The sequence below is a fragment of the Anas acuta genome, chromosome 1 (genome assembly GCF_963932015.1).
Source record: "Anas acuta chromosome 1, bAnaAcu1.1, whole genome shotgun sequence".
Taxonomy (NCBI): domain Eukaryota; kingdom Metazoa; phylum Chordata; class Aves; order Anseriformes; family Anatidae; genus Anas; species Anas acuta.
This window is the reverse complement of record NC_088979.1, coordinates 92,712,933-92,737,253: the sequence shown is the minus strand read 5'-3', so window position 1 is coordinate 92,737,253 and position 24,321 is coordinate 92,712,933. Positions and strand designations below refer to the sequence as shown.

Below are 24,321 nucleotides of genomic sequence, written 5' to 3'. Positions count from 1 at the left end.
CAACCCCCCTTATAATCATAAACGAGCACACAAAAATGCATACACCAACATGCCAATAGATACAGAGCCTCTTCATTTATTTAAGAATAACATTTTCCACCTCAACTATTGACCAGTTCAGGCTATACTGAAAAATTTGGAAGATTATGCTAAGCCACAAAAAGATACACAGAGACACAAAGCTTGACTACTTGAATGGAAGCGTGGATCTTTTTCTACAGCTTGGCTAAGTACTTCAAATGTTTTCCTGCTGCAAAACGCTGCTTTAATTTGAAAGCATATTCTATCCCCTTCTGTTTGACAGCAGCAAAATCCAGTTCTGTGCACAGCTGTCACAATCAGCACCAAAATACCACCTAGCAAACAACAAAGCAGTGCCTGTGTTTCTCTGCAATACTTTGAGTGTTTTACAAGGGCCTAACCAGGCAGGATGTCATGAAAGTGGCTGGTGCACCTGTAGGTCCCACTACAAGTACACCAAACCTATCCTTTAGCAAAAGGGGCAATCCAAAAGGGAAAGGGATAAGATGAAAAAAAAAGTTCAGACACCAGGCATCCATGGTGTGAGGCGGGAAGGTCCCCATGCGCCTGCAGAGCCAACCGGACCACCACCTCCCCTCCCTCCCTTCTTCCCTGCTCTCTCACCTTTGCCGCCAGCTTTTTGGGTTTCGGCTCTGCTTTGGCAGGAGCGGGTTTCTGAGGAGACAACAACGCGTCATGGCCCGGCCGCCAGAAGCCGCCAGCCCTCCCTTAGCCCCTGCAGGGGCCGCCTCCCACCTCGCACCCCCCCTACTCACAGCAGACAGCCGCGCCGACCGCCTCTTGGGCTGCGGGGAAGAGAAGCACAAAGACCCGCGGCGTCAGAGCCAGCACCGCGACCACCCCCCACCCCCCCCATTCACCCCCAACCCCCCCCATGTACAACTCACCTCCTCCGCGGCCTCCCCTTCGGCCGCGCTCACCTGCCAACACAAACACCGCGCCTCAGGCGCCTGGGGGCGGGGCGCGGCCTCACCTCACGTGACACCGCCCCCCCCTTCACCCCCTCACCCCCCTTAACCCCCCCCTTTGGGAGCAGAACCTTCCAGACGCCGCCGTTGGGCGCTGCTGAGGGGATTTGGGGAGGGAGGGGGAGGGGTTGGGGTCGCTCCGCTCCTCCCTCAGCCGCCTCTCCGCGCCCCGCAGCCCCCCCCCGGCCCTTTTCTCCCCCCCCTATGGCTTCACCTTTCTCTTCGGCATGGCTCCAGCCGCAGCCCCGCGGTGCCCGCTCCCTCCCTCCCTCCCTCGGTTCTTTCCTCCCCCTTGCCCCGCTGCGCGCCGGGTGCCTCACGGCGAGCCGCTGCGGCCGCCCGCCCGCCAGCCGCGCCGCGCAGGGAAGCCGCCCCCCCCCATCCCAGCAGCGCCAGCGGCGCCGCAACAGGATCCAGCCGGATTGGAGGCGGCGGCAGGAGGCGGGTGGGGGGTAAGAAGGAGGAGGGGGGCGCCCCGCTCCGCTCCGCTCCGCTCCCCGCCCGGCCCTGCCCCTGCCCTGCCCTTCCCGCCGGGCTGACCCGGCCCTCCCGCGGGGCGCCCCTCAGCGCCTCCCGCCGGCTGCGCGAGCGGGTTGAGGGGAGGGCGGGGCGGCCCCGCTGATTGGCCGGCCGCCGTCACGTGGGCTCGGCCGCCTCCCGCCGCTCGGCCCCTCGCGCAGGCGCTGTGGGGGGTTTTTGGCGGTGGAGGGAGGAGGGGAGGGGGAGTGGCTCGCGGCATGGCGGAGAGCGGCGCGTGGCTGCTGGTGCTGAGCGCCGTGCTGGGCTGCAGCGCGCTCAAGGTGCTGCTGCCCTCCTGCTCCGCCGCCGTGAGTGACGTCACCGCCCCGCCCCGCCGGCCGTTAGCCGCCATTTCGTTGCTGAGGGAGGGCCGGGGAGGGCGGGGGGTGCCTGTGAGGTGGGGGTGCCCCGTGAAATGCTCGGGAGGATTGACGAGTTTCCTTTCTGCTCCTATCAATAAATCGGTGTTATATGGGGTGCTGCATGCTGTTGGATAAGGGATAAGAGTCCTTTAAAGCGTAAATTAATGGTTCTTTGGGAGTCCGCTCGGTGTTGCCACCCATGAGTAGTAAAACCCCCAGCGCTCTGCTGTGGTTGGTGACAAAGTAATGGTCTGGTTGACTGAGCTACTGGTAACGCGACTTCTGGGAAAAATGGGCAACTGTGTTGAGAAAGCTAGGGATAATTCCCAAACAACTGGAGGGGGAGAGATGTTACATCCCTTGTGCTTTTCATCCCGAGGTAAAAGAGTTCATGAACCAACCTCATGAAATGAAAGTGGAGAAACATTTTTATTTTAAAAAAAAAAAAAAGAGAGAGAAGATGATTGCTAACATGATGCATTATTGCATTTTCACATTTCTGCCCCTGGAAATTCATTTATTTTTTTTTTCTAAAAAAGTATAAGAAGATTGTGTTTAAATGCTTGGGTAAGATGTAGAAAGAAATAGCAAATGGGAATCTGCATTTCTGCTCTTGAGACAGCAGTAAGATGCTGCACCAGAAGGATCACAACTCAAATTCAGTTCTTGTGCTTCTGAGAGCCCAGGCTGTAATCTGTAATTGAGAGGAGTGGTTCCCAGTTTCTGAGCCTTATGTAATTGGTGAGGTCTGAAACCAGGCTCCTGTGAATAAAATTTGACATGTTAATTAGTTCAGACCCGTGCTGCAGTTCCTGAATCTGGAAATGGGAATGATGAGTATAAGGAGCATTGGTGGAGCTGGGGCGAGTAGTGATGAAAAGGACTGCTTCCCTGGTCCTGCAAGTCTGTGATCCAAGAAGTGCAAGATGAGAATTGCAAGGAGGGAAGGCAGCACTTTGGCTCAGGATGCAGGGACAGGGTCCTGGGTGGTTCAGAAGGTCTCAGAAGGCAGCATCACTGAGAGTGGGGAGATGAAGGCAGAAGTAGAAAAGGCAGTTAACCACCGTTAGAAAAGTTGAAAATCACTGCTTTATGGGAACAACTTTCTTTGACCCTTTTTGGTTTGTTTCTTAACTGAGAGTAAGATTTTTTGTCTCTTAGAACATGTTACACTTGTAAAGGTTTTCATGTGTATTGGTGAAAGGGTCTTGTTTTATGGGGGCTTTTGAGTACATAAATATGAGATAATGATTTATACATACTGATAGCAGAATTCTGGAATAAATAAATAAATAAGTGGTATTATTTCTTTATTTTTTAGATATCCAGGTTGTTACAAAAGGATGCAGAGCAGGAATCCCAAATGAGAGCTGAAATCCAGAACATGAAGCAAGAACTCTCAACCATTAGTATGATGGACGAGTTTGCTAGATATGCCCGTCTGGAAAGAAAGATCAACAAGATGACTGACAAGCTTAAAACTCATGGTAGAGTGCAGTGTTTACTCCCTTTTCTACTTCCTGAAAAAAAAAATAATTTTACAAGCATGTTTTCATTTTTAAGTATATTTCTCTTTCAACTCTCCACCTCTCCTTATCCATCTCCATTGTTTCCCCCCCCCCCTTTTTTTTTTTTTTACCCTTTAATAGAGCATGGCTCTGTATTTATTGGTGAGGGAGTAATTTAAATACAAAATTTTTCTTACAAGGATTTTTTTCATCCTTCTCAGTAATGCCTATTTCTGGATCATGTTTTGAATAATTTGGCAAAGTCCTTTGCCATTAACAAAAGTAGTGTAGTAAGGCTGCATATCTTCATTGCAAAAGGATAAACTGCTTGGTTGGGGCTGTTTGGTTGCTGTGCTGCAAAATGCTGGAGAGGAAGTGTTGATCTGTAAGGTAACCAGACAAGATCTTTGCTGTCATTTTGCAATCCCGTTTGACCAAACACAGTGGCTTTTATGATAAAGCTGTACTGGTGTGGCTCCACTGGGATGATCCATTATCTCATGGCAGAAAGTACATGTAAACCTTTGGCACCAGGGCTTTTGTTCTCGTCTTTGTCCGAACTCACTAACTGAACTTAATAAGATAGGAGAATACTTGCTTTGTCTGCCTCTTCTGTGCAGAATGCCGGGATGTTTATATGCTTCTTGCTCGGAGAAAGGACAGTCTTTACAACTGGCGGTTTTGGATTGTTGTCAGTAGCATTATCCTTTACCAGTAATTTCAGTTAAACTAGATTTGAGGAGTATACTTAGCAGCCAACAACATTGTTCTAGAAAACTTCAGGGCACCGTTATGTTTGAAGATGTGCCGTCTTCACTGGGCTTCTCTAAGCAGGTCTGGGGTTCTGCCAGAGAAGATGAGTAGGCATGAGAATTTTGGATATTGAATCTGGCAAAGATCGATTCAGTGCAGGAATAGTCTTGTTGTGAATAGGCTTTAGCTGTGTTCCTGAATGAAATAAGGCAACAAGTGCATCTGCTAAAGCCATCATTCTCCCATTTTGTGAAAGGGGAAAACTTCTGTTATGCTCCATCTAAAGAAGGTTCTTAAATTAGACAACACAGTGACTGCTGTCATTTGGGAGCAGCATTCTTCATTACAGATGTCATTTCTCTGTCCAGGATTTCAGTGTTTTGCGACTCTTCATGGTATCATTAATAAGAAACTCGTATGTGATATGGACCTAGCACTTCTTTACTTTCAGTATACCTATGAGTCCTTTCAAAAGAGATTTGTAAACAGTTATGTTTAAACTGATGTTTAACAGTAACGTGATGTGATGTTTAAACAGGTATGTGATGTTTAACAGTAATGTCCTTATTTGAATACTGTAATATTAACAATTTACTAGTTTTATGTAAGTATAATTTACTATTATACATAATGCAGAGTAATATTTTTTCTTTCAACAGTGAAAGCACGAACTGCCCAATTAGCCAAAATAAAGTGGGTTATAAATATTGTATTCTACATCGTACAAGTAAGTAAATATTTTATTACCAGTACAAGCTACGAGCTAAATCCTTGGCAGTGTTACAAATCTCTTCTGCATTTACTGGCTGTATAGTTCTGTGTCAGTTGTACAGGTGTTTGGCATCCCAATGACACAATGCATACCAAACCGAAACAGTTTCTTAGATGTAGAAAGGGGAGATGCTGCTGATAGGGTCTGGTAGTTGTGGATGAAAGGCATTTGGGATATCCTTGAAGCTCTGTTTTTCTACTTTTGAGATGACAAGATAGGAGTTTGTCATAGCTCTTCTATCACTGTTGTTTTGTTTTGTTTGTTTTATTTCTATGCAGTGTTAAAGAGACAGGAAAGTTCTGATACGTGTATATGTATATTTTGCTTCTGTTTTTGAAAATGTAAAATGTGCTTCAGCTGTGGACGCAGATCTCCTTTTACAGCTGCCACACGTTTACGCACAGTGCCTCAGCAGATTATCTCTGTAGTTCAGACTTGATGCCAAGGAATTGTCAAATAAGGAGAAGAGTGCTTAACCTGAAAATGTATTTTGGGTAATGTGAAAGCCAGTTGGATTCCTAGCAGACAAGGATTAGGGCTAAAAACAGTCATCAGAATGTAACATTTTGTATTACTATTTTTATCCAGGCTAGATTTGCCCCAAGGTCTTACAAGAAAGCAGTAGCTTTTAGTGTCTTACTGCTACCTGTGTGTCAAGTTAAGGTCATACCAGTTTAAAAATATTTTGAATTTGTTTGAGAATAATGTATAATATCAGAGAAGCTATATTCTTTCATTAGAATTTGAGATTTACTGATGCAAAATAGCAGTAGGAATCTACTTTGATGTGTATTGTTACTGAAGCTAACAAAAATTTCCACTCTAGGCTGCCCTGATGATCTCTCTCATTTGGAAATACTACTCTGAGCCAGTTACAGTGCTTCCAAGCAAATGGCTCGCTCCAGTGGAGCGCTTGGTAGCCTTTCCTACTGGGGTGGCAGGTAAGGACATTTTACAGGGTGTTTTACTGTAGAAAACATACTTCCCAAGCCCATATGGATGCCAAGAATATAATGGAGCAAGCATGGACTCAAAACACTGCTTCTGCACATTTTGTAATAGCAATGTGGGGAGTTTGAGACATTCTTTGCCATGTGTTCAGATCTCGTTTAACTCTCAATGAAATGGTATATTGGTCTTTTTTAGATCTTCTCAAACAGAGCAGCTTTATCTTAATATGGAATACGCTCTTGAGAAGATTTCAGAAATATGTTTATATTAAGGAGTCCACTGAACTAGTGGAACTGGGTTTAAAAATGGGCAAATACTTCATAGGTCTGGATCACTTACGTGTGTTTCTTATAAACTCCAGAGGTTTCATAGCAGTGAGACCCTAGAATGATTGAGGTTTGCTCTCCTCCGGTTGGCACTTTGTGTCCTCTGTTCCAACCCTTTTTCTCATAGCATTTTTCATAGAATCATCACAGAATCATAGAATATCCTGAGTTGGAAGGGACCCCATTTTTATTGCATTTTTACTTACTTAAATCCTTCTCTTTTGGTCAGTTTGACAAATTAATGATCAGAAGAATATTATGAATTGTAGATGCTGGTTTCTGAGTGAAACGTGTGCTGGCTGTATGCCAAAGGGATAAATAGAGAGGCAGAGGGACAGGACAGTGTAGTACGGCAATCTGCCATGAAGCTAAAATGCTGCTCATGAATCTTCGAATTAGGCTTTTAAGATCCAGCTGCCTTAGAATGAATTCCATATTATGTTGTTGTTGTACCATCTTTAATAGCTGTCTAAGGAATCGTTTGTATCCAGCATGCTGGATACTGCACAAGATGAGTCTGCTTCTGTGCAGGGTAGAGGAGCAGTTTCTGAACTCTCTAAAGTTTCTGAATTTAGGTTCCAAAGTGTTCTGTTATTTACCATGCCTTTGATTTCAGTGACTTAAGCATTTTTTCTTAGGTACACAGTGAAGGTTTTTAAAAGTTGTGGGTTGTATATACCACACTTTGGCTCACAGTCGTGTTATTTGGTGCTCTTCTCCCTAGCCAGTCTTCAGGCTTCCTCAGAACCAGCGTGGGGTTAACTGCTGTCCCACATATCTAGACAGAAAGATGCTCTGTTCCCATTGACCTCAAAATTCTACATTTCATGTTTGACACTACAGGGTTGTTTTCAGAAGCTGGCGTGCTTTAGGGTTACTGATGCAATAACTTCACTCGTGTTTTGTATCTCTTTCAGGTGGTGTTGGAATTACCTGTTGGCTTGTGGTTTGTAATAAAGTTGTCGCTATCATGCTTCACCCTTTCAGCTGAAGAAATCCCAGTAATCCATGGAGTCCTAAACTACATTTTCATTATTGCTGCTTAAAAAAAAAAGCATTTGTCTTTTGTGACAGACCAGCTCTGAGATATCTTTTTGTTGCTTCAGTCAGGTATCAGTCAGCATTCCTTTTGATATATTGATTTATTTGATTTTTTAGTTTGTTTTTCAGTTTTGCAATCAGCAATGTTCAAAGAAAGGCATTGCTATTTATAAAACCTCGCTTTGACAAGTATGAACGATTATGGTTCTGACATGAATCAGACTTGTCATGGCATATTCACCCAAGTCTAGAAGTGTTTGATTTTTATAACTGTTAAGGTGGAAATGCACTGGCAGTAGAAATTATTTTTGGAGCTTTGTTCATTCTTTGCTGTATAATATGGCAGTTTCACCCAAAGCTGGGTTTGCACTTGGTGATGTGGTTCTAGGTAGAAGTTGTAGGTGATCTGGTTGGTTTAGAGCAAAACAGAATTTATTTCCTCCTTGGTTTTTGTTTTTCTTAGTCTAGAATTGGGGTATTCTCAGACTGTCTTAGAAAATACTACTGATATACATGCAGAATCAACCTTTTATCTCTTAAGTGACTTTCTCAGTTGCCAAATACAGAACAGCTGGCAATTTTTTCCTCACAGAATTTTAAAATTCATTGAACACTTGAACTTTTTCCTACTTTTATTGATAACTGATCTTTCTTCCTTGACATTTCTTCTGCTTCCCAAACAGCGAGTATCACTGATAGTGCTTCCTTCCATGTTTTGGGAAGAAAGGTCTAGCCAACCTTCTCAAGCTCCACATTAAGAAAGTAAATGACAGTGCTGTTCCTGCGTTCCTGGGACCTACATTCCCAGGGTTTCAGCACGTATTAATGACAGTCTGGGACAGTCCAAAACAGCTATGTAAATGTAAAAAGGCAAATGAGTGATTTAACTACCTGAAGTAGTAACAGAATGCTAGCGAGCAGAAGGAGGAGGTAAAACAATTTTCTGTTTCATAGTAAATGCTTCTTGCTGTATAAATAGGTAAACAGCCACGACATTTTGAATATAAGGAGAACAAAATTCTTCCGGGTACCATGTCTGTAGAACAGGGATGAAGCTGTGCTACCTCCCGTGCTGCGGTGCTACCCACAACCCTGCCTTTGGGGTTCCACAAGACAAAGCAGTGGTTTTATAAAGCTCTTCTGCACCTCCCTTTTCTGATGTGAGCCTGAACAAAACTTGATGGGAAACCTTCCCTCTTCTGCTGGGCTTTGGGATTCTGGTTCAGCTTCCCACTCTGTACAGTGTTGTGTTATTCCAGGTCCTTTGCCTTCCTGCAGGAAGGCATTAGGGCCCCTCCATAATTAGCATTGTATTTAGAAATTAATTCAAAAAGTCATAATACAGTTTCTGTGTCTGTGTATATGTACGTGAAATGTTTTGATTTTTTAAATGTTAATTATTGATTTTTTTAATATTAAGGTTTATATTTAGCCAACAGAAAACTGAATGCGTTAAATATCAACAAGAAAAAAATGTCAGGATTCAGTCTGTTATGTGTAATGGTGGTTTTATTCATGAAATAAAGCTGTTTGGTCCATCTCAGGTTTTCTAATCAATGCTTTTTTAATGTTACAGTTTTCCTAAACAAAACATGGCACAAATAGAACCCACCTATGTTTTTGCCTAAGGAGGTACTGTTGGAATCCAAATCCACAGATTTTTTATCAAGTAGTCAGGACAGATATTTCTAACTGTGACACTGATGTATTTCTGACTCTAAAGATGTGAGTAATGGTATTTCCACTTAGCTTGTTAGAGAGTTTAACACAGTGAAGTCAAGAAAAGCACTATCTTTTAAAATCTGAATGGTGTTTGCTCTTTATCCACACTTAGCATGAGGTAATCAAACATGCAGTGTGGTGGCAGCTCTAGTCAAACATTTGAGTAAGGGCAGAGAGGTTTTTTTGACTTAGACAATACAAACAGGATTGTTGCTGTGCTTGTTTACTCTTGACTTTGGTGGCAGCAAGAAATACATTATAGAAGTATTAATAGTGCATAATGCAGTCAAAAGAGTGTTTTTCCTTTAAATCACTTTTTAAATCTGTACACTGCACAGCTCAAGTACTACTTCAAAAACTTCAAAATTGAAGAAAAGTATGCTTCGAGTAGGTTCAGATCAAAATATCTTAATAGCCTTTAAAAGCTTTTGTGGTGTGTTTTTTTTTCCCTTTATGTAAAATTCAGTAAAAAAAAATACACATTTTTTTCCTAGCTTACATTTTAGCAAACATCTCATGAATTACTATGAGGAAGAAGACATAATCCTCCTACCCTCACTTACATAACCTCAAACACGAGATTTTTAAAGGCTTTTAGAGAATTGGATATGCCTGACTTCTCCAAAACAATACTTTGCTCTTGTACATTCATCTTTGGATGTCAGCTGTGGAAGTTTGCAGGCAAACTGCTTTGATAAGTTTGAACAGTGGAAAAGAATGAAGCTTTAGAGCTTTATAATGCCAGTGAAAACAACGTAATAGCAAATGATTATGTGTGAATTCTGGAAGCTAGTTCAGGAGTGAAGGAAATAAAAAAATAATTTCTTTTAGTGCGCTGTTGGTATTAATCCGGTAACAAACCTTCTGAAAGACTACAACTAGCTAACAAATAGTCAACTCCAAAACTCAAACTGCAGAGAAAACACACACAAAAAAGGAAATTTCCCAAAAAGGACCTACTTGGACACCTCTTAATAACAGGTAAATATGTCATATTTGGTAAGGCACTCATGGTTGCTAAGGTGCATACATGTGCACAAAAACTAAAATAATGTTCTGCTGTGACAACTGATTTGCCCATCTTTTTTGAAGAATCATTGAAAGAAATTCTAAAAAGTTGAAAGATTTAATATGTTTTATGACATTAGAAACATTGTTTCATTAGGTTTAAAAGATTTAAAGTGCTGTGTGTTTTAAGAGGAATGATATTTTGATGTATTTACTGAATATCAAAATAATTTGTGTATTCTTATGAGGTGTTGGACACTACATTGTAAAGTAGTGTTGGTGGTTTAAAATTTGGCTTGTGTAGTCATGCATCCCTTCACTGCTTTCTCTCTCCTCTCCTCTCATGCTTGAACTTGAATGGTTGTCTTTTCAAACACAGCTTGGCCCAAAGAGCTCTTTCATAAGACTCTTTTTCCTCTCCGCGAATGTCTTGTGAGCACAGCCTTCTGCTTCAGCTAAACTGTCCCTCTGCCTGGTTTTCGTGGCTTTACCAAAAGATGGTTCATACAGCCCAAATGGATTTTTCACTTTGGAGTCAAGTCCTTCGCTGCAGTCCTGACGTGCATGTCTGTGGTTGCAGTGCCTGCACTTCCTGGGTTTTGTACCTGATGTAGGAATCCCATGGTGCAAATTTTCAGTGGCTTCTGAGAACATGTACTGTTTCTTCAGCCTAGTGGGTGATTTGTTTCTTGGACCTGGAGATACAAATTTACTCCCTGCCTTCCCACTGTTATTTAGTTGTTCATCTAACTTTTTTTCTTTTTCATATTCTTCCACTGCATCTTGCTCTTGACTGTTCTCTTTTACACTGTCAGTTAGAGGAGCGTCTTCAGTTTTTATTGTCTTTTTCAGTTCCTCTTTAAGAAAGTCTCTCTTTCTTTCTTCTTGTTTCATAAATTCCAGACGAGTGTGTTCCTCTGTCAGTGGTTTGTCTTCCTCTAAATATTCTGAAATGGAATATTGTGGTTTTTAGGAATGTTCTTAAATTGGCTAGGATCACAAACTGTCATGAAGCATTAATGAGAGCACATTTTACTTCGTTATTTCATTTCTTAAGTTGTTATTGATGGCTCTTCAGCCTTGAGGGTTGTGACAGTGCTATTTCCTAATACATATAACAGGATGGAGCAAGATTTAAGCAAGATCATTTTCACTGACCTTTTCCATGACACCTAAATGAATTAGCATGCAAATATAATCCGTATTGAATATGTTACGGTTTCTTAAAGGCTAAATATAGTAGCAGTATAGTTATGTACAAAGTGTCAGGGAAACCACATGAGATCTAAACTCTACTTATCATTTTATTACTATAAAATGGAACTTAAATATAGGTATGGGTTTATTTCCCTTAGTGGACAGCATGCTTCTTGCAGAGAGCAAAATATCTTGTAGTTTTCTAAAATATACCGGAATTGAATCCACTTTTTAATGGCAAAGGTATGTGTCCACTGAATGCCTACAAAATGCATTTCTCTGCTACAGGGGACAATTTGTAATAGCTCTGTGCTTTGGAGAGACTCAAAGAGTACCTCCAGAATGAGGCAGAGTCCAAGCTTAAAGGACAAGTAGGTAGTTGCAATAATGAAAATAACTAAATAAGATTTCAGTAAGTCAGTCAAATACTGGCAGTGGGAGAAAGCCAGAGGAGAGACCGGCAAATGAGAGGTAAGAGAGTTTTGCAGTCAGAATCAAAAGACCTGAGTTTTCTGTCAGTTTTAACTGACACTACACAGGGTGACTTCAGCTATCTGCTTGGGTTCATGTGTGGGCTCTGGAAAGGCTTCAAGCTGAGAGGATAGAACAAAACGTACAGGAGTTAAAGCTTTCCAGGTTACTAGCTCTGTTACTAATCTAGTAAGTGACCTCACCAACCTGTTAGACCTCTGCAAATGTGTCGCCATTAGGTCACATCATGTCTACTGTTTGTGAAGTATTTAGCATGATGGCACTCAGATCTCAGTTGTATATAAAACCCTCACTATAAAAATATGTATCTGTATATATTTTTAGAAAGAAAAAAAAAAAAGAGTGAGCCAATGCATCTGTTTCTTTATCTGTTTCTTCTGTTCTGTAGAGTCCCTTTGAAATAAAGTTCTTTATACATGTAGATAGTTCCTCACATACAGTCTTGTCCTGGTTTCAGTTAGCACAGAATTAATTTTCTTCCTAGTAGCTGGTGGAATGCTGTGTTTTGGCTTAGGATGAGAAGAGTGCTGATAACACCCCAATGCTTTAATTGTTGTAGAGCAGTGCTTATACTAAGCCAAGGACATCTCAGCCTTTTGCTCTGTCCTGCCAACGGGCAGGCTGGGGGTGCAGTAAGAGCTGGGAGGGGACAGACCCAGGACAGGTGACACAAACTAGCCAAAGGGGTATTCCATACCATCTGACGTCATGCTAAACAATATATAGGGGTGGCTAGCCGGGGGGAGGGGGCCGGACTGCTCGGGGTTAGGCTGGGCATCGGTCAGCGGGTGGTGAGCAATTGCATTGTGCATCACTTGTTTGTACATACTATTATTACTTTCGTATTATCACCATTGTATCATTATTGTTATTATTGTTATTATTATTTTGTTATTATTATTTTCCTGTCTTATTAAACTGTCTTTATCTCAACTCACGGGCTTCACTTTCCATTTCTCTCCCCCGTCCCAGAGAGGGAGGGGGGAGGGTGAGCGAACGGCTGCGTGGTGTTTAGCTGCCGGCCGGGTCAAACCACGACAAGTCTTTATATGAGATCAGAGTCGATGGCAACGATTTACATAAAATCTATTTACAGTGATCATTGCAATGCGGAGATACTCCCAGCCCTTGAAAAACTGCTCTTTTCCTTTCTTAGCAATTGATCGTGAGACAGAATTGATCTGTTGACATTCACTATGATGAAGATTCACAACCAACAATTTGAGATCAGTATTTGATTAGTGGGAAGTTAACAGGGAACCATTAACTGAAGTATATTTTTACAGATGAAGCGCTGAATTTTTACCAACATCATCAGGAACTGCTTTTAGAAGTACATCAGTATAATGATGCCTTATACTGTGGAGCTGATCTGCTGTCAGTGTAGCACCACCAGCAGCTGGGTTTCAGCAACTTTTAAAATTTACTGCTTTGTAGAGCTAGTTACTGACACTCAGGTGCCAACTAACAGCTGGCAGACCCATGTAACTTAACCAACATCACCACGTCATTCAACTTCTGAAAAGATCAAAGGCGTTTCCGAGGAAAATACTAAAATGTACCTCTATGCCTTCTACTGAAAGGTTCTGGCTTTGGTATTCTCTTGGCTGATTGCTTCTCGGATTTCTGTTGGGCATCTGTGTATGCTTCATTTGCTTTAGCTTTTTGGTTCTTATCTCCTGAAGGCTTTTTCACCTACAATTGACAATTAAAGGTAAAATACTGGGGAAATAACTTGTTTAGTGACTTTCTAAAGAATACGATCGGTGTAATACTTGTAAAAAGACTGATGTTTTCTGTTAAGTTCTTTGTATCACAACTTTTGTCCTAAGTATTTTCTGTAATTATCATACAAAATGCACATCACAAAAAGTTCAGATGACTGATAGGTCTGATACCAAAGCTGAGGAAGAACATACAATTTATTTGAGAGTTTAAGCAAGGGATTGGATCCAGATCTTTCATACCTCCGATAACAGAATTGGACTTTTTTCTGTTTCCTGAGTCTGGTGCTGTGGCAGCAGCAGTGATCTAAAACTCCATTTATCTACTTGCACTGATGTGTTTCTGCTGAGACCTATTGAAAAAAGACAATCATTAGAAACACAGCAGTTTCTGGAATTACATCATTGGTATAAATAAAATATATGATTGATGACTAATATTGGTATGTGATCTAGGATTTAAGCATCGTTTTGCTGCATGTCTTAAATTCCCTTTAATAAGGGAATTCTTTCTTACGAATCTGGCTGAAATTGGAACCCACACATAGTAAGAGTTAGGTTTTATTAGTTAACACCTGATGTTAATGAGAAGTTTAAGTGTGCATCAATAAATTAAAATCCCACAACGCATCCTACATTTTGAATATGTATTCTTATATGTATTACTGTGCAAGAGTACAAACAATAAAAAGTGAATAACATAGCTAGTGCACTCTTAGCTGAGTTAGAGGCACAAATGTGCTGTGACTTTCCTTTTCAAGGATGTAATAAAGTTTCATTATCTAAGTTTTCTTGGATTTTTTATTAGAGACTTTGAATTCAGCTACCCAGAAGTTTGAGCATTTCCATCAGTACATTGGTGACATCAGTGCATTGTAAATATACTTACACTTAGATCTACAAATATGTCATGATCAGATAGGACACGTGAAGTCAAGATAAATGTGTCTATAGCCTAAAGACCACATTGGCTTAGTTTGTGTGGTAATATCCTAATGTAAATTTAACAGGTCTGGGAATGTCTCCTACGTTCAGATCTTACAGAGTATAACAAGCATGCTTGCTTTCGTGCCTTCTGACTCAGTTACTCACCTTGCTCAAAGTTAAGCATTTCTATGAGGCTCTGTAGAACCAAACTCCAAGGGCAATACTTCACACTACCTGAAATATCACTGCTATTTGAAAAGGGATTCCAAGGGAGTGACTGAATGCTCCATTCAAATAAGTACCTGAACGGAGTTAGGACGGGATGACAAGGGCAAGGCCAGCATATTGTTCTTTGATTCTATTTTTAGCATAATTTGACCTGAGTACAATAGCTAAGAAAGTTGCTAGCACAGGAACAAGACCGTGACCTTACCTACGTCAACGTTCAATCTTACTCCCAGTTTTGATCTCTGAAATCAGAAGAAGAGTATCCACAAAAACAATGATCTTAACATGTTTGTAGTTTGGTGGTAATAAGGATGTTGATAACTAATTTGAGAATTACTTCTGAAGAAATGGCACTGATGATGTGGAGGGAAACTTTTCTTTTTTGAACCAGTAAGTTTCTTCATAAGCCTTTTGAACAGAAAACAACTGAACATTCCTCAGATCCAGAACTAGGGGGAGCTGTACCTCTAGATGAGCTGGTGTGACCTTCCAGCAACGGATCAACGTTTGCTCTCATGGACAGCAAACAACATTAACTAATTTGCTCAAAAGATCAATTTTATTTATGTATATCGAGCTTTCTGATACCCTATCTTCAGTTCTTCAACTGGAGTGTTAAAAAATGAAGCCCCACAGTTGTTTTTTTCTTTCCTGCTAAGTAAAATTTTTTACAAATGCAGAAAGGAAAATAACTACTTTAAGAGGTAGCTCTTTCCACATCTGCAAGAGGAAAATTCAGGCCAACAGTGAAAAGGAAAAACAATTCTCAGTAATTCCAGTTCTGGGTTTCTAAATCATCTGTTTCCATTAACTGGCAGAAAACGAAGCACTTATTGGGCAAAAATACCGAAACACCAGACAACTTTGCTGAGAACCTATTCACATTGCAAAATATCGGGTCTCTGTTCAGCTAAGCTAACTTAAGTAGTAATCAATGATTTAATAGTGTAACTTAAATAACAATATTGTAAACGTCCACATATGAGTAAATTAAAAAAAAAAAAAAACACACAGAGGGTGATGTGATGCAACTAAGGCTGGAATTCAGTGCTTCACAAAATAAATTTGTCTGACTTGGAATGAGAAGCAGGCATTTCTTTCTAAATCTTAAAACTTGAATTACCAACTTTATGCCTGTAGTTCACTTATCACTAATGCAGGGTAATAGATTTGCAAAAGCAATATATTAGGAAAGAAATAAGCAGTTGACTACAGTAAGACCTCATACTGATAGCATATTTCTAAGAATTCTGGGGGCATGTGCAATATTTCCAGAAGTTGTTTGCTACCAAGTAAATTTTAAGTGCTCTTAAGTACCCAAGTGAAGAAAGTTCCAATTTCTCCTTCAATAAAGAAGCAGGAATATCTAGTATTTTAAAGAGGTGCTTAACCCAGGCAGCTCAATGTTCAAATCATTATCCAAAAGTAAAGGGTATTAAGGTGGCTGTGCAGAAAGCTCTCCTACAGAATAGTGACATGATGTTTACAATTCTGAGTGGGAATTTAGATGTGGGGAAAGTACTAGAAATGTGTTATTTCCTGTATAAAAAGCATTTATTAGTAAAGGTTGGATACTACAACTAAAGTGTATGTCAATTACTAGAAATTTGTAAGTGTTTCCAGAAAACTATCTGCATCAACGTTTTTGTCCCTGCAGAATACAGTGCACATATGGGCAACAAAGCAGTTTTTGGCTTGTATGATTTGTGATTGTTTTCAGCTGCTGTGCCCTCAGGTCAAGGGGTCAGATTCACTTGTCAGAACATAGGTGCTATTTGAGATGCCCCAGAGTATCCAAGGTATCCACATAAGGCTGGCCAACATTACCCAGGAGCAATGGGACTCCTGTGTCCTTCTGGAACAGCTACAGGGCCAGGCACTGTGCTAGGACATCTCAAATGCCACTGGATACCCATAATTAGGCAACTGAATCCCACAGAAGGTACATGTACCTACTCTGGGAATGGGTTGATAGACAAGATTGTGTATGGTAAATAATTCTCTCAAATACCCGTCTGAGTATCCATATGAAGGAAATACTGTTTAATAAAGACTTTTCTTCCTATTGATAGAATTAACTTTCTATTATTTTATTCTATCTTTCTACACTATTTTAAACAACATAAATTTTGTCAATTGAATTAATTGAGAGATTATCCAATTACTGGGTTATTATAATCTCAGGTTGCCCATTTGAATTTACTTACACTAAATAACCAAAAGACTACTAAGGATAAACACTATTCTCTCAGATATGCTGACAGTATAACCATCAGATTATCCTTTAAACTTTCTAAACCTTGTATCTGAAAACAACTCCTATCCTTGCATCCCAACAAAACACAAGTTGCAGAAGCCTCAGTAATGGGCATTGAAGTCTTTCTGCTATTTATAAGCTGCAGGGTTTAAGAAATTTAAAAACGAATGAACAGCTTTTAAAGACCCAACTAAATTCATTATTTTTGGTAATCTAGGGGCACTTTGAAAATCTGTACTAACACTAGCAACTTGCTACAGGGGGATTGGTCATGAGGTGCTTTGATTTAGTGAAACATGTTGTAGGAATTTTAACTCTAGATGACCACTTCTGGCCAAATCAAAATGAACAGCCTGAACAAAAAATAGGCTACAAAAACTATGTGGAGTGATAGCTTCATGCTCTTAAAAACAAACTGGCAAACATCTCTTGATGCAAATAGACACTTAAAATAGCAACACTATTTCAGCGTCACTGTTAGAATACTAAACCTGTGTGTATCCTAAAGGTTATTCATGATGAAAATTGGGTTAAGTATTAAAAACAGGTCATGTATTTGTATTTATAGAATAAAGGAGCAAAAAACCAAGCACTTCTGTCTAAAGTGTATGTATGAGAATATTTTTAGCCTATATAAAAGTACCATATTGGCTTTTATTTTGCCATACACGTCCCAGTTATAAAATACTATTAAGTTTCACACAACTAAGGAAAATGATTATACTCTTACTCTTCTCATGAGGTACTGAATCACCTCTGTCCTTTGGGATTTTAGGCATCCGATTTGCATAGATATTTTTTACATAAAGTTGCCGATCCTTTTCCTAAGAAGAAATGAATACAATTAAGTTTCTAGTATGCATTAAAAAATACTTTTTACCAAACTAATTTTCCTATGCTGGGAGAAAACTGACATCAATTTTGCTTTGTGCCAGATCATTTGGTGACTGTCATTTAATTAAACATAGTCTAATCATTTTCTTTCATAAGCCAAATCAAAATTATCCATTTTTAAGGCTAAGAGCACATCTGTATACCTTTATAACACAATATTCAGAAGATGGAGCCTTCTGTAACATGCCATAAACTTCAGAGGCACACTTTTAAAAAATATTTTGCAGGAGTCCTGCTTCCTGCTTCCATATTGAAATCTATCTTAAAAAAAAAAAAAAAAAAAAAGAGAGAGAGATTTCAGTAACATTTTCACTAAACAATTCTTAGTGTGCAAAAGGACCTGCATTTAATTTGGACATACAGGCTGATCTGAAAGGGAATTGTGTGTCTGGACACCTTGAATGGTCTGAATAAGCCATGTGTCCAAAACTACAAATGTGTGAGTATAAACTCCATTCTGGCACAAAAATAAAGTTAATAAGCATGACTGGTCTTTGTGGTAAAACAATAGAAGGCTTGGGGAATCTAAACATAACATTAAGAGAACTGAACACACACAGAAAACTGTGGAAAACACGTGAAGTAGAAATATTTAGAGAAGTCTTAAGGTGTGAACTATAAAATAATTTGCACTCTGGAACAGTTTTCCATTAGTGTTCCCAGAACTGTGGTTATTCCCATCTTCCACAGTTCCATACATAGAACAGACTCTGTGGCAGGGAATTAGCAAATGCTGTTCAGGGGACGTTGGCACAATGGGTACAGCACTGTACTTTCTTCCTCTCCCAGCAGCTCACTGGTTGCTCAGGTGCAACCCAGGATATTTGTTCTAGTGTGCGTTTAGTATATAAATGTTACAGTAAGTGCTGAACTTGACATATTTCTCCACAAAATATTTGTGTAAAGAACAATCTGGAATTTGAAACAAACATTTGAAATATTTACTTAAGTCTTTTTGTTAAACTTTAGTTTTCCAGGTGTTTGGCTTATTTTGATTTGAAAGTGTTTCTGTAAAGGAGCTCATAAAAAGTTATTAGATAGATATATTGGCCTACATCTATCCAAATGGTAACAGGTTGGTGGGGGTTGTGTGTTCAAATTGCGACACATTAACCTGTTCCAATTAGCTACTGAACTACTATTAACTTTTGACAACAATTTCCGTATATTTTGAGGTTTGTTTTTTTTTTTTGGTAGACTATAGGAAATACACTCAAACAGGAAACAAAAACTCTGTTAATAAATAATAAATGAGGCAAAAAGAATAGATAAAATTAAAGACTTGAATCTTCCTGCAGCAACAGAAACCTCTTTAGAATCTGGAATACCTTAATTTTTTGGTGAAGAGTGCTAATTTCCATTTGCAAGTTCTTTGTAATTATCCCAGCTTCAACAGCTTTTTTACTCTCCTCTGCCAGCTGACGACTAAAGGTGCTATTGTTCAACTTCAGCTGCTTTTCTAGGCTCTTAAAAAAATTACATATTTTACAATATGGATATATTCAGCATGACCATTAAAAAAAAAAAATCAATTCTTACCAGATCTAGAAAATAAGCACACTAATATAATGAAAAGTAAGCTTCTAATTATTGTAAACAGTGAATGACATTAAGGAACATCTCAAAATTTACTTTAAAAATGAGCAAAAACTGGTTTAAAACCTCATTGTATTAAAAAAAAAATATATATATATATTTGGCATTCAAACATAAAAGTTAAGCCTGTACACAAATTAATGAAAACAATAACTTCTGAGACATTTTAAGACATTTCTGTTCACACTGAGATGTATTAACTATGGCATCATAAGGAGGTGTAAATGAAGAGTAGGTACTTTACTGAGTACTTTATCACCAGAACCCAGTGCCATGCACTGAAGTGATAGTTACTAAAATTGTAGGTGGGAACCCAATCCTGCTAGCTTTTTATAGCTTCTCACTGGGACTTCTGTAAATAGAAAGTTTTCAAAACAGTGTCTGAATTCAGCTGTTTATATTTTCTTTCATGTAATAGAAGCATTTCAGACCTAACTGTTCAAATGGTTGATTACCTGGCTCTTTATTTAATTCTGTGAATAATGTACCCCATAGAAAATAGAAATTAGCCCCTGGAGGACAATGGAAATTTCATTCTTCTAGTTTTGTAGTAAAGAGCGTCTTCTTGTGAAAGATTTGTTAAGACTAAAGATGCAGGAAATAAAAAAGATAAAGTGAATGATCTCCTCTTAAACTCTGACTTGGCTTCTACTGCAGTTGCATGAACCAGACGTAGAACCAACCCTAAAATCTACAACTCCGGACTGTTGCCTCCTGCAGCAGCTGCCATCCAGCCAACGGCAGAGAGCAACATTACTTAGTGAAGAGGGGATGTAGTTAAGCCCATGAACACCACATGAAAGGCAAAGTGCATGATCCAGGTAAGGCAGCTTCGGCTGTACAGGTAGCTCAACAGCGGGCAGGTGGGCTCTGCCTGTCACTAACCCCAGGTTTCACCCAGGTGAATCAGGGCTTGGTGAGGTCCACACCATTGCAACTAGGCTGCCCAAGAAAGCCTTGGTAACTCCACGCTGCTGGCAGGAAGCACAGCAGTAAAGCTGGGATTAAAAAAAAATAATTTGAGGTTCTCCACCTTTGGCAAATAGGCATTGCCTGCTCTGCTGAAGATCACCTGCTCCATTGAAGATTGCTCTCCAGCAACATGCTATGCTTCCCACCTAACAGGGGCAAGACAGAGAACTTAAGTCTTAAACATTGTTATTGCCAGATTTAATTAATTCACTCATTACTGACAGATTTTAGAATATTGGAAGGGGACCCCCTACTTCCATTTTTAGTACCTTATACTCTGGATTAAAAAGAATGCTCAGTGTTACAGGACCCTATCAAAATCATCAATGTGACAAGAAGCAGCTAAAAATTTTCCACTGCTCATGCACAGAAACCTCTTCTTTTATACTTCTACCAATACAAACATAGGCACATATTACCTGTATTCTCTTAGTATTCACTTCCATTTTTTCTGTAAGGACTGATAATTTGTGATAAAGTTCCTCTCTTTCTGCAAGAGCCTCATCTTCCGAAAGCATATGCAAGGCCTGCAAAGCATCTTTAGTTTTTAGCAGCTCTGCTTCAACTTTTCTGAGCTTCCTGGACGTGCTTCTTTCTTCCTTCTGAGACATCCTCAGATGTTGCCTTAAAGCTCTCACCTCACTACAATGCCTTGCTAAAAGATCGGGCAAAACCCTTTCTGAATTTTCATATCCACTTATGGCCTTCAAGTGACGCCACTGGAGCTGCTTCAACACCTGGTTTTCTAAGTCTGATGTTCTTAATTTCTGTTGTAAATCAAATATTTCATTCTTCAGCTCTTTAATTTTGTGAACTCTTGCTGATAATATTCGCTGAGCCACTGTATTTTTTTTCTGGGAAATCACATTATTCTGCAGGCTTAAAAATGAAGGATTCTGATGTGGTTTCTTCTTAGCTGGCAGTTTATTTCCTCCTGCATTCAGACCAAAGGAAACTGACATTGATATATAGCAATCATCTGAGACAGCAAAATCACTGTACTTCTTTACTGCTCACATAAGCTCCTATACTACTCATCCAGGCTACTTACATGGTGGTACATTTGACAAAATACCCAAAATCTACACTAAAACACCAATGTTCAAATATCTCATAGACAACTCCATTACAGATTTTATACCTGTGTGTGTATGTATTTATGTGGCTGTACTGAGCTAGAGCTACCTAGGCTCCCTCCTTTCACTCTCAGGAGCCATTTTCATTTGAGAAATGCCATTAATAGCATGGCGTCATGCTCACTTTCCTTTAATAAGGGTAACTAAGTAGGTGTCATCTTCTGGGGCAAACACCAATAAAACTCTGTGAATAATTTAGTGAAGTATGCTTATAAAGTACACAGTACTCCAGTATCAACAGAAACAGTTGTTCCCTCTCTGTAAATATTCACCTAACTCATGTATTCATGACCTGGGGATTGATGAACCAAATGCATCCCATCTAGAAAGATTCCTACAAGCATCAAGAGCAGGACCTACACCTTGAAAAGGGCATGACAGAAGAAAAATAACAGTAATCTACACGTCTGCAAGCACTCAGAAACACGACGTGGTTAAATTTCTCTGCAGCTATGACTTCTAACCAGAACTTTTTTTTCCTACAACTTTTAAGTCAGCTTCAAATTGAACTAGGTTTTTAACCTTTACATGCTTGTAAGCATAGAACAATTAAGCAGTTGTGTATGCTGCTTCTATACAGTAATTAAAAAAAATCTTTGTTGCCTTGCTTTCTAAGTGTATCACTGTCATTTGCCTCTCTGTCTGGACAACGTTCTAAGTGAATTATTTTCATTTTCCTTTCCTGAAATCTAATTAGAATTTGAAAATAGTCAAGGCTGTAAATCTCTGTGTTCTCTTCTTTTTCAGGCACATACTCAGTTTCACTATAGTTCTCAAGGCATTCCAAGCTGTATTTTACTGAAGTTTATAATAGTAATTTATAGATCAAATAACATTGTGAGTATAAACCACACAAGGTCCTAACCCCCAAAAAATGAACAACTGAAAAGGACAGATTTTTTTTCAGAACTTCTGTTGAATTTGAGGGGTTTCTGCACACAAACTGTTTAGGGGAGCAGGCCCTCACTAGAACACCCTGTGGCAGAAGGGAAGCAACATCAAAGGCACAGCGGGAAAAAGCAAAGTAGGACACTGCCTCTGGCAGCAGAAAGCCACAGCCTCGCTCCTTCTGTGACCGCAGCTAGAACAGTGGAAAGCTCTGGAAGGAGTGTTACCTAGGAAGACAGAGGTGAGTGGGACCGTGGCTTCTTTTGGGGGAAAGGTTCTTCCTGCAGCAGCACTTAATCCTGTCTTTCCACTTCCCTGCTGGGGACAGCTAGAACAGCCTATCTGCTCTCTGCAGCTTCTGTCCAGCTCTGGCACTCCGCTTCCTAGGATGTCTTGGACCTGACACTGATACCTGATTTTTAAGGCAGGAAGCTAAAAAGTATTGAAAGTGGTCAGATATATAATTTGGATACAATAAGTAGGCAGGTGATGATGGGGTTGGAATGGCAGGAGAGACTGTAATAGGGGCAGAGCAGTTTATGTTTTCACTTGGGCTTTAAATGAATTAAGAAGGATTACCATGGAGATTCAAGTAAGCAGAGAAGAAATTATAGCAGTGACCTGAGGTCAGTGATGTTTAAGACCTTCTGCAGTGAGCAAAATTAACAGGTGCTGTGAAAAAAAACAACTCATTAGATGTAAAAAACAAAGCAAATATGCAACTATCATGCCTGCATATTCTCTGCAATATGATTCCACTGCAGAAAGACTACAATAAGACCACAAATGCGGTCATGCAAATATTTGTAAAATTAGAACAACCATTACAGTACTATTTTATTTTTTTTCAGAATATAATGAGAGGATGTAAATCAAACTGGAAAATACCTTCCTGAAAAAAAAAAAAAAAAAAAGATGAAAACGGTGTGAAATCTATACAGGTCATACAGGGTAAAAAATGTGGGTTATAAGCATCTTCCTGAGAAATTGACCATACCAAGTAACCATGAACAAACAAAAATAATCACTTAAAATATCCAACACAGCTAGTAGCCAATAATATTTCTGCTAAAAAAGATTTTAAAAACTGGTTATTTTTTTGGTCCTCTAGTTTCATGCCTGTCTGACTTGACACCAGCATGAAACTTACATAATAGAAAGTTATCAGCGAATAGAAATCAGCGTTTCTTCTCTCCTTTTTGGTAGATCTAGATGAAGTTTCAAAGCTTAGGAGGAAAAAGGCCAATGTTTGACATTTTTTGACCTTGTATGCTGGGATTTAGGAAGGTATAGGTCTAGAAATGAAAATATGCAGGATAGATTCTTCACTGTTAACATTTACATAGAGGTGATATATTTGTGCTCTATGGTCTTTCAGTTAAAGCATAAATTTAATTTTTACATAACACACTACGATTAAGCTGGCCAAAACATGGTGTTTTGTGTCAAAAACAACACATTTGTGCAGAAATGTCATTTTTGAGCAACCTTCCTTACGAAAGGCTTTTTCAGATTCATCATCTCATAAATGGTCAAAACCAGAGAAATTGGAATATTTGCAGGAGCTGTTTTAACAATGAGGAATATAGACTATAGAGGCGTTCTTGCATCTCAGGTGATTATCCTGCCGCTTGGATCACTGAGCTTTGTGGAATAACTTGATAAGGAATCCCTACCTCTCTTTCTCCCTTTTCCCAGTGTTCAAAACATGATTTATTATTTTTATTCACTGTCAAAATATTTCCCTTGCCTTTCTAATTACTGAAAAAATGCCAAAAAGGGGGAACAGCCATATTTCTCAAGACAGTTTCATTTGTCTACCAACAGAAAACAAATTACCATTTGGGGAGAAGTTAAGCTGTCCTTTTTTCTTCTTTTTCTTTTTTTCATCTTTTGGTGTTTTCTTTTCTTCAGTTCCTGGTAGTTCTAAAGAATCACTGCTTCCAGCTGTTTCAGAGGACGTCATTGACAAAGCCCTCAGAACAGTTAGCGTGAGGATTTTTGCTTCTGTATTCTCCGCTGCGTCGCATACAATCAT

The 24,321-nt window shown here is 39.7% G+C and overlaps 3 protein-coding genes across 5 annotated transcripts in view; 1 reads left to right on the top strand and 2 right to left on the bottom strand.

Moving 5' to 3' along the window:
• The window catches only part of HMGN1 (high mobility group nucleosome binding domain 1), a 6,571-nt gene extending 5,027 nt beyond the window's left edge, over positions 1–1,544 (bottom strand). Inside the window, exons 1-4 of the mRNA XM_068687968.1 lie at positions 1,225–1,544; positions 930–962; positions 798–827; positions 646–696 (exon numbers count right to left, since the gene is read on the bottom strand). Of these exons, the coding sequence (XP_068544069.1) occupies positions 646–696; positions 798–827; positions 930–962; positions 1,225–1,239 (129 nt within the window). The 5' untranslated portion in view covers positions 1,240–1,544. The remainder of the gene's footprint in view (positions 1–645; positions 697–797; positions 828–929; positions 963–1,224) is intronic.
• GET1 (guided entry of tail-anchored proteins factor 1) overlaps positions 1–8,785 on the top strand; it is a 16,970-nt gene extending 8,185 nt beyond the window's left edge. The window contains exons 1-5 of one of the 2 annotated variants that reach the window (XM_068687944.1): positions 1,677–1,837; positions 3,213–3,378; positions 4,812–4,879; positions 5,751–5,865; positions 7,119–8,785. In XM_068687944.1, the coding sequence (XP_068544045.1) occupies positions 1,748–1,837; positions 3,213–3,378; positions 4,812–4,879; positions 5,751–5,865; positions 7,119–7,192 (513 nt within the window). In that variant the 5' untranslated portion in view covers positions 1,677–1,747 and the 3' untranslated portion in view covers positions 7,193–8,785. Of the gene's footprint in view, positions 1–1,676; positions 1,838–3,212; positions 3,379–4,811; positions 4,880–5,750; positions 5,866–7,118 lie in introns of those variants that run through there. The other variant, XM_068687953.1, reaches the window with a different exon arrangement.
• On the bottom strand, positions 8,725–24,321 carry LCA5L (lebercilin LCA5 like). Of its 2 annotated transcripts, XM_068687808.1 has the most exons (7): positions 24,123–24,321; positions 20,679–21,193; positions 19,020–19,157; positions 17,528–17,621; positions 13,629–13,738; positions 13,224–13,356; positions 8,725–10,919 (listed from the first exon to the last, which is right to left on the bottom strand). In XM_068687808.1, the coding sequence occupies exons 1-7, from the start codon at positions 24,319–24,321 to the stop codon at positions 10,342–10,344; spliced, it is 1,767 nt and encodes a 588-aa protein (XP_068543909.1). In that variant the 3' UTR covers positions 8,725–10,341. The 2 variants fall into 2 exon arrangements, with proteins under 2 accessions (XP_068543909.1, XP_068543918.1); XM_068687817.1 differs by lacking the exon at positions 19,020–19,157.

Excerpts from the sequence above, each read along its gene's own strand:
- LCA5L (XM_068687808.1), bottom strand. The coding sequence starts at position 24,321 with ATGATTGTATGCGACGCAGCGGAGAATACAGAAGCAAAAATCCTCACG. Across the intron at positions 13,739-17,527 it reads TTCAGTACCTCATGAGAAGA|GTCTCAGCAGAAACACATCA; the intron begins GTAAGAGTATAA and ends TTTTTTCAATAG. Across the intron at positions 13,357-13,628 it reads GTCCAATTCTGTTATCGGAG|GTGAAAAAGCCTTCAGGAGA; the intron begins GTATGAAAGATC and ends TGTCAATTGTAG.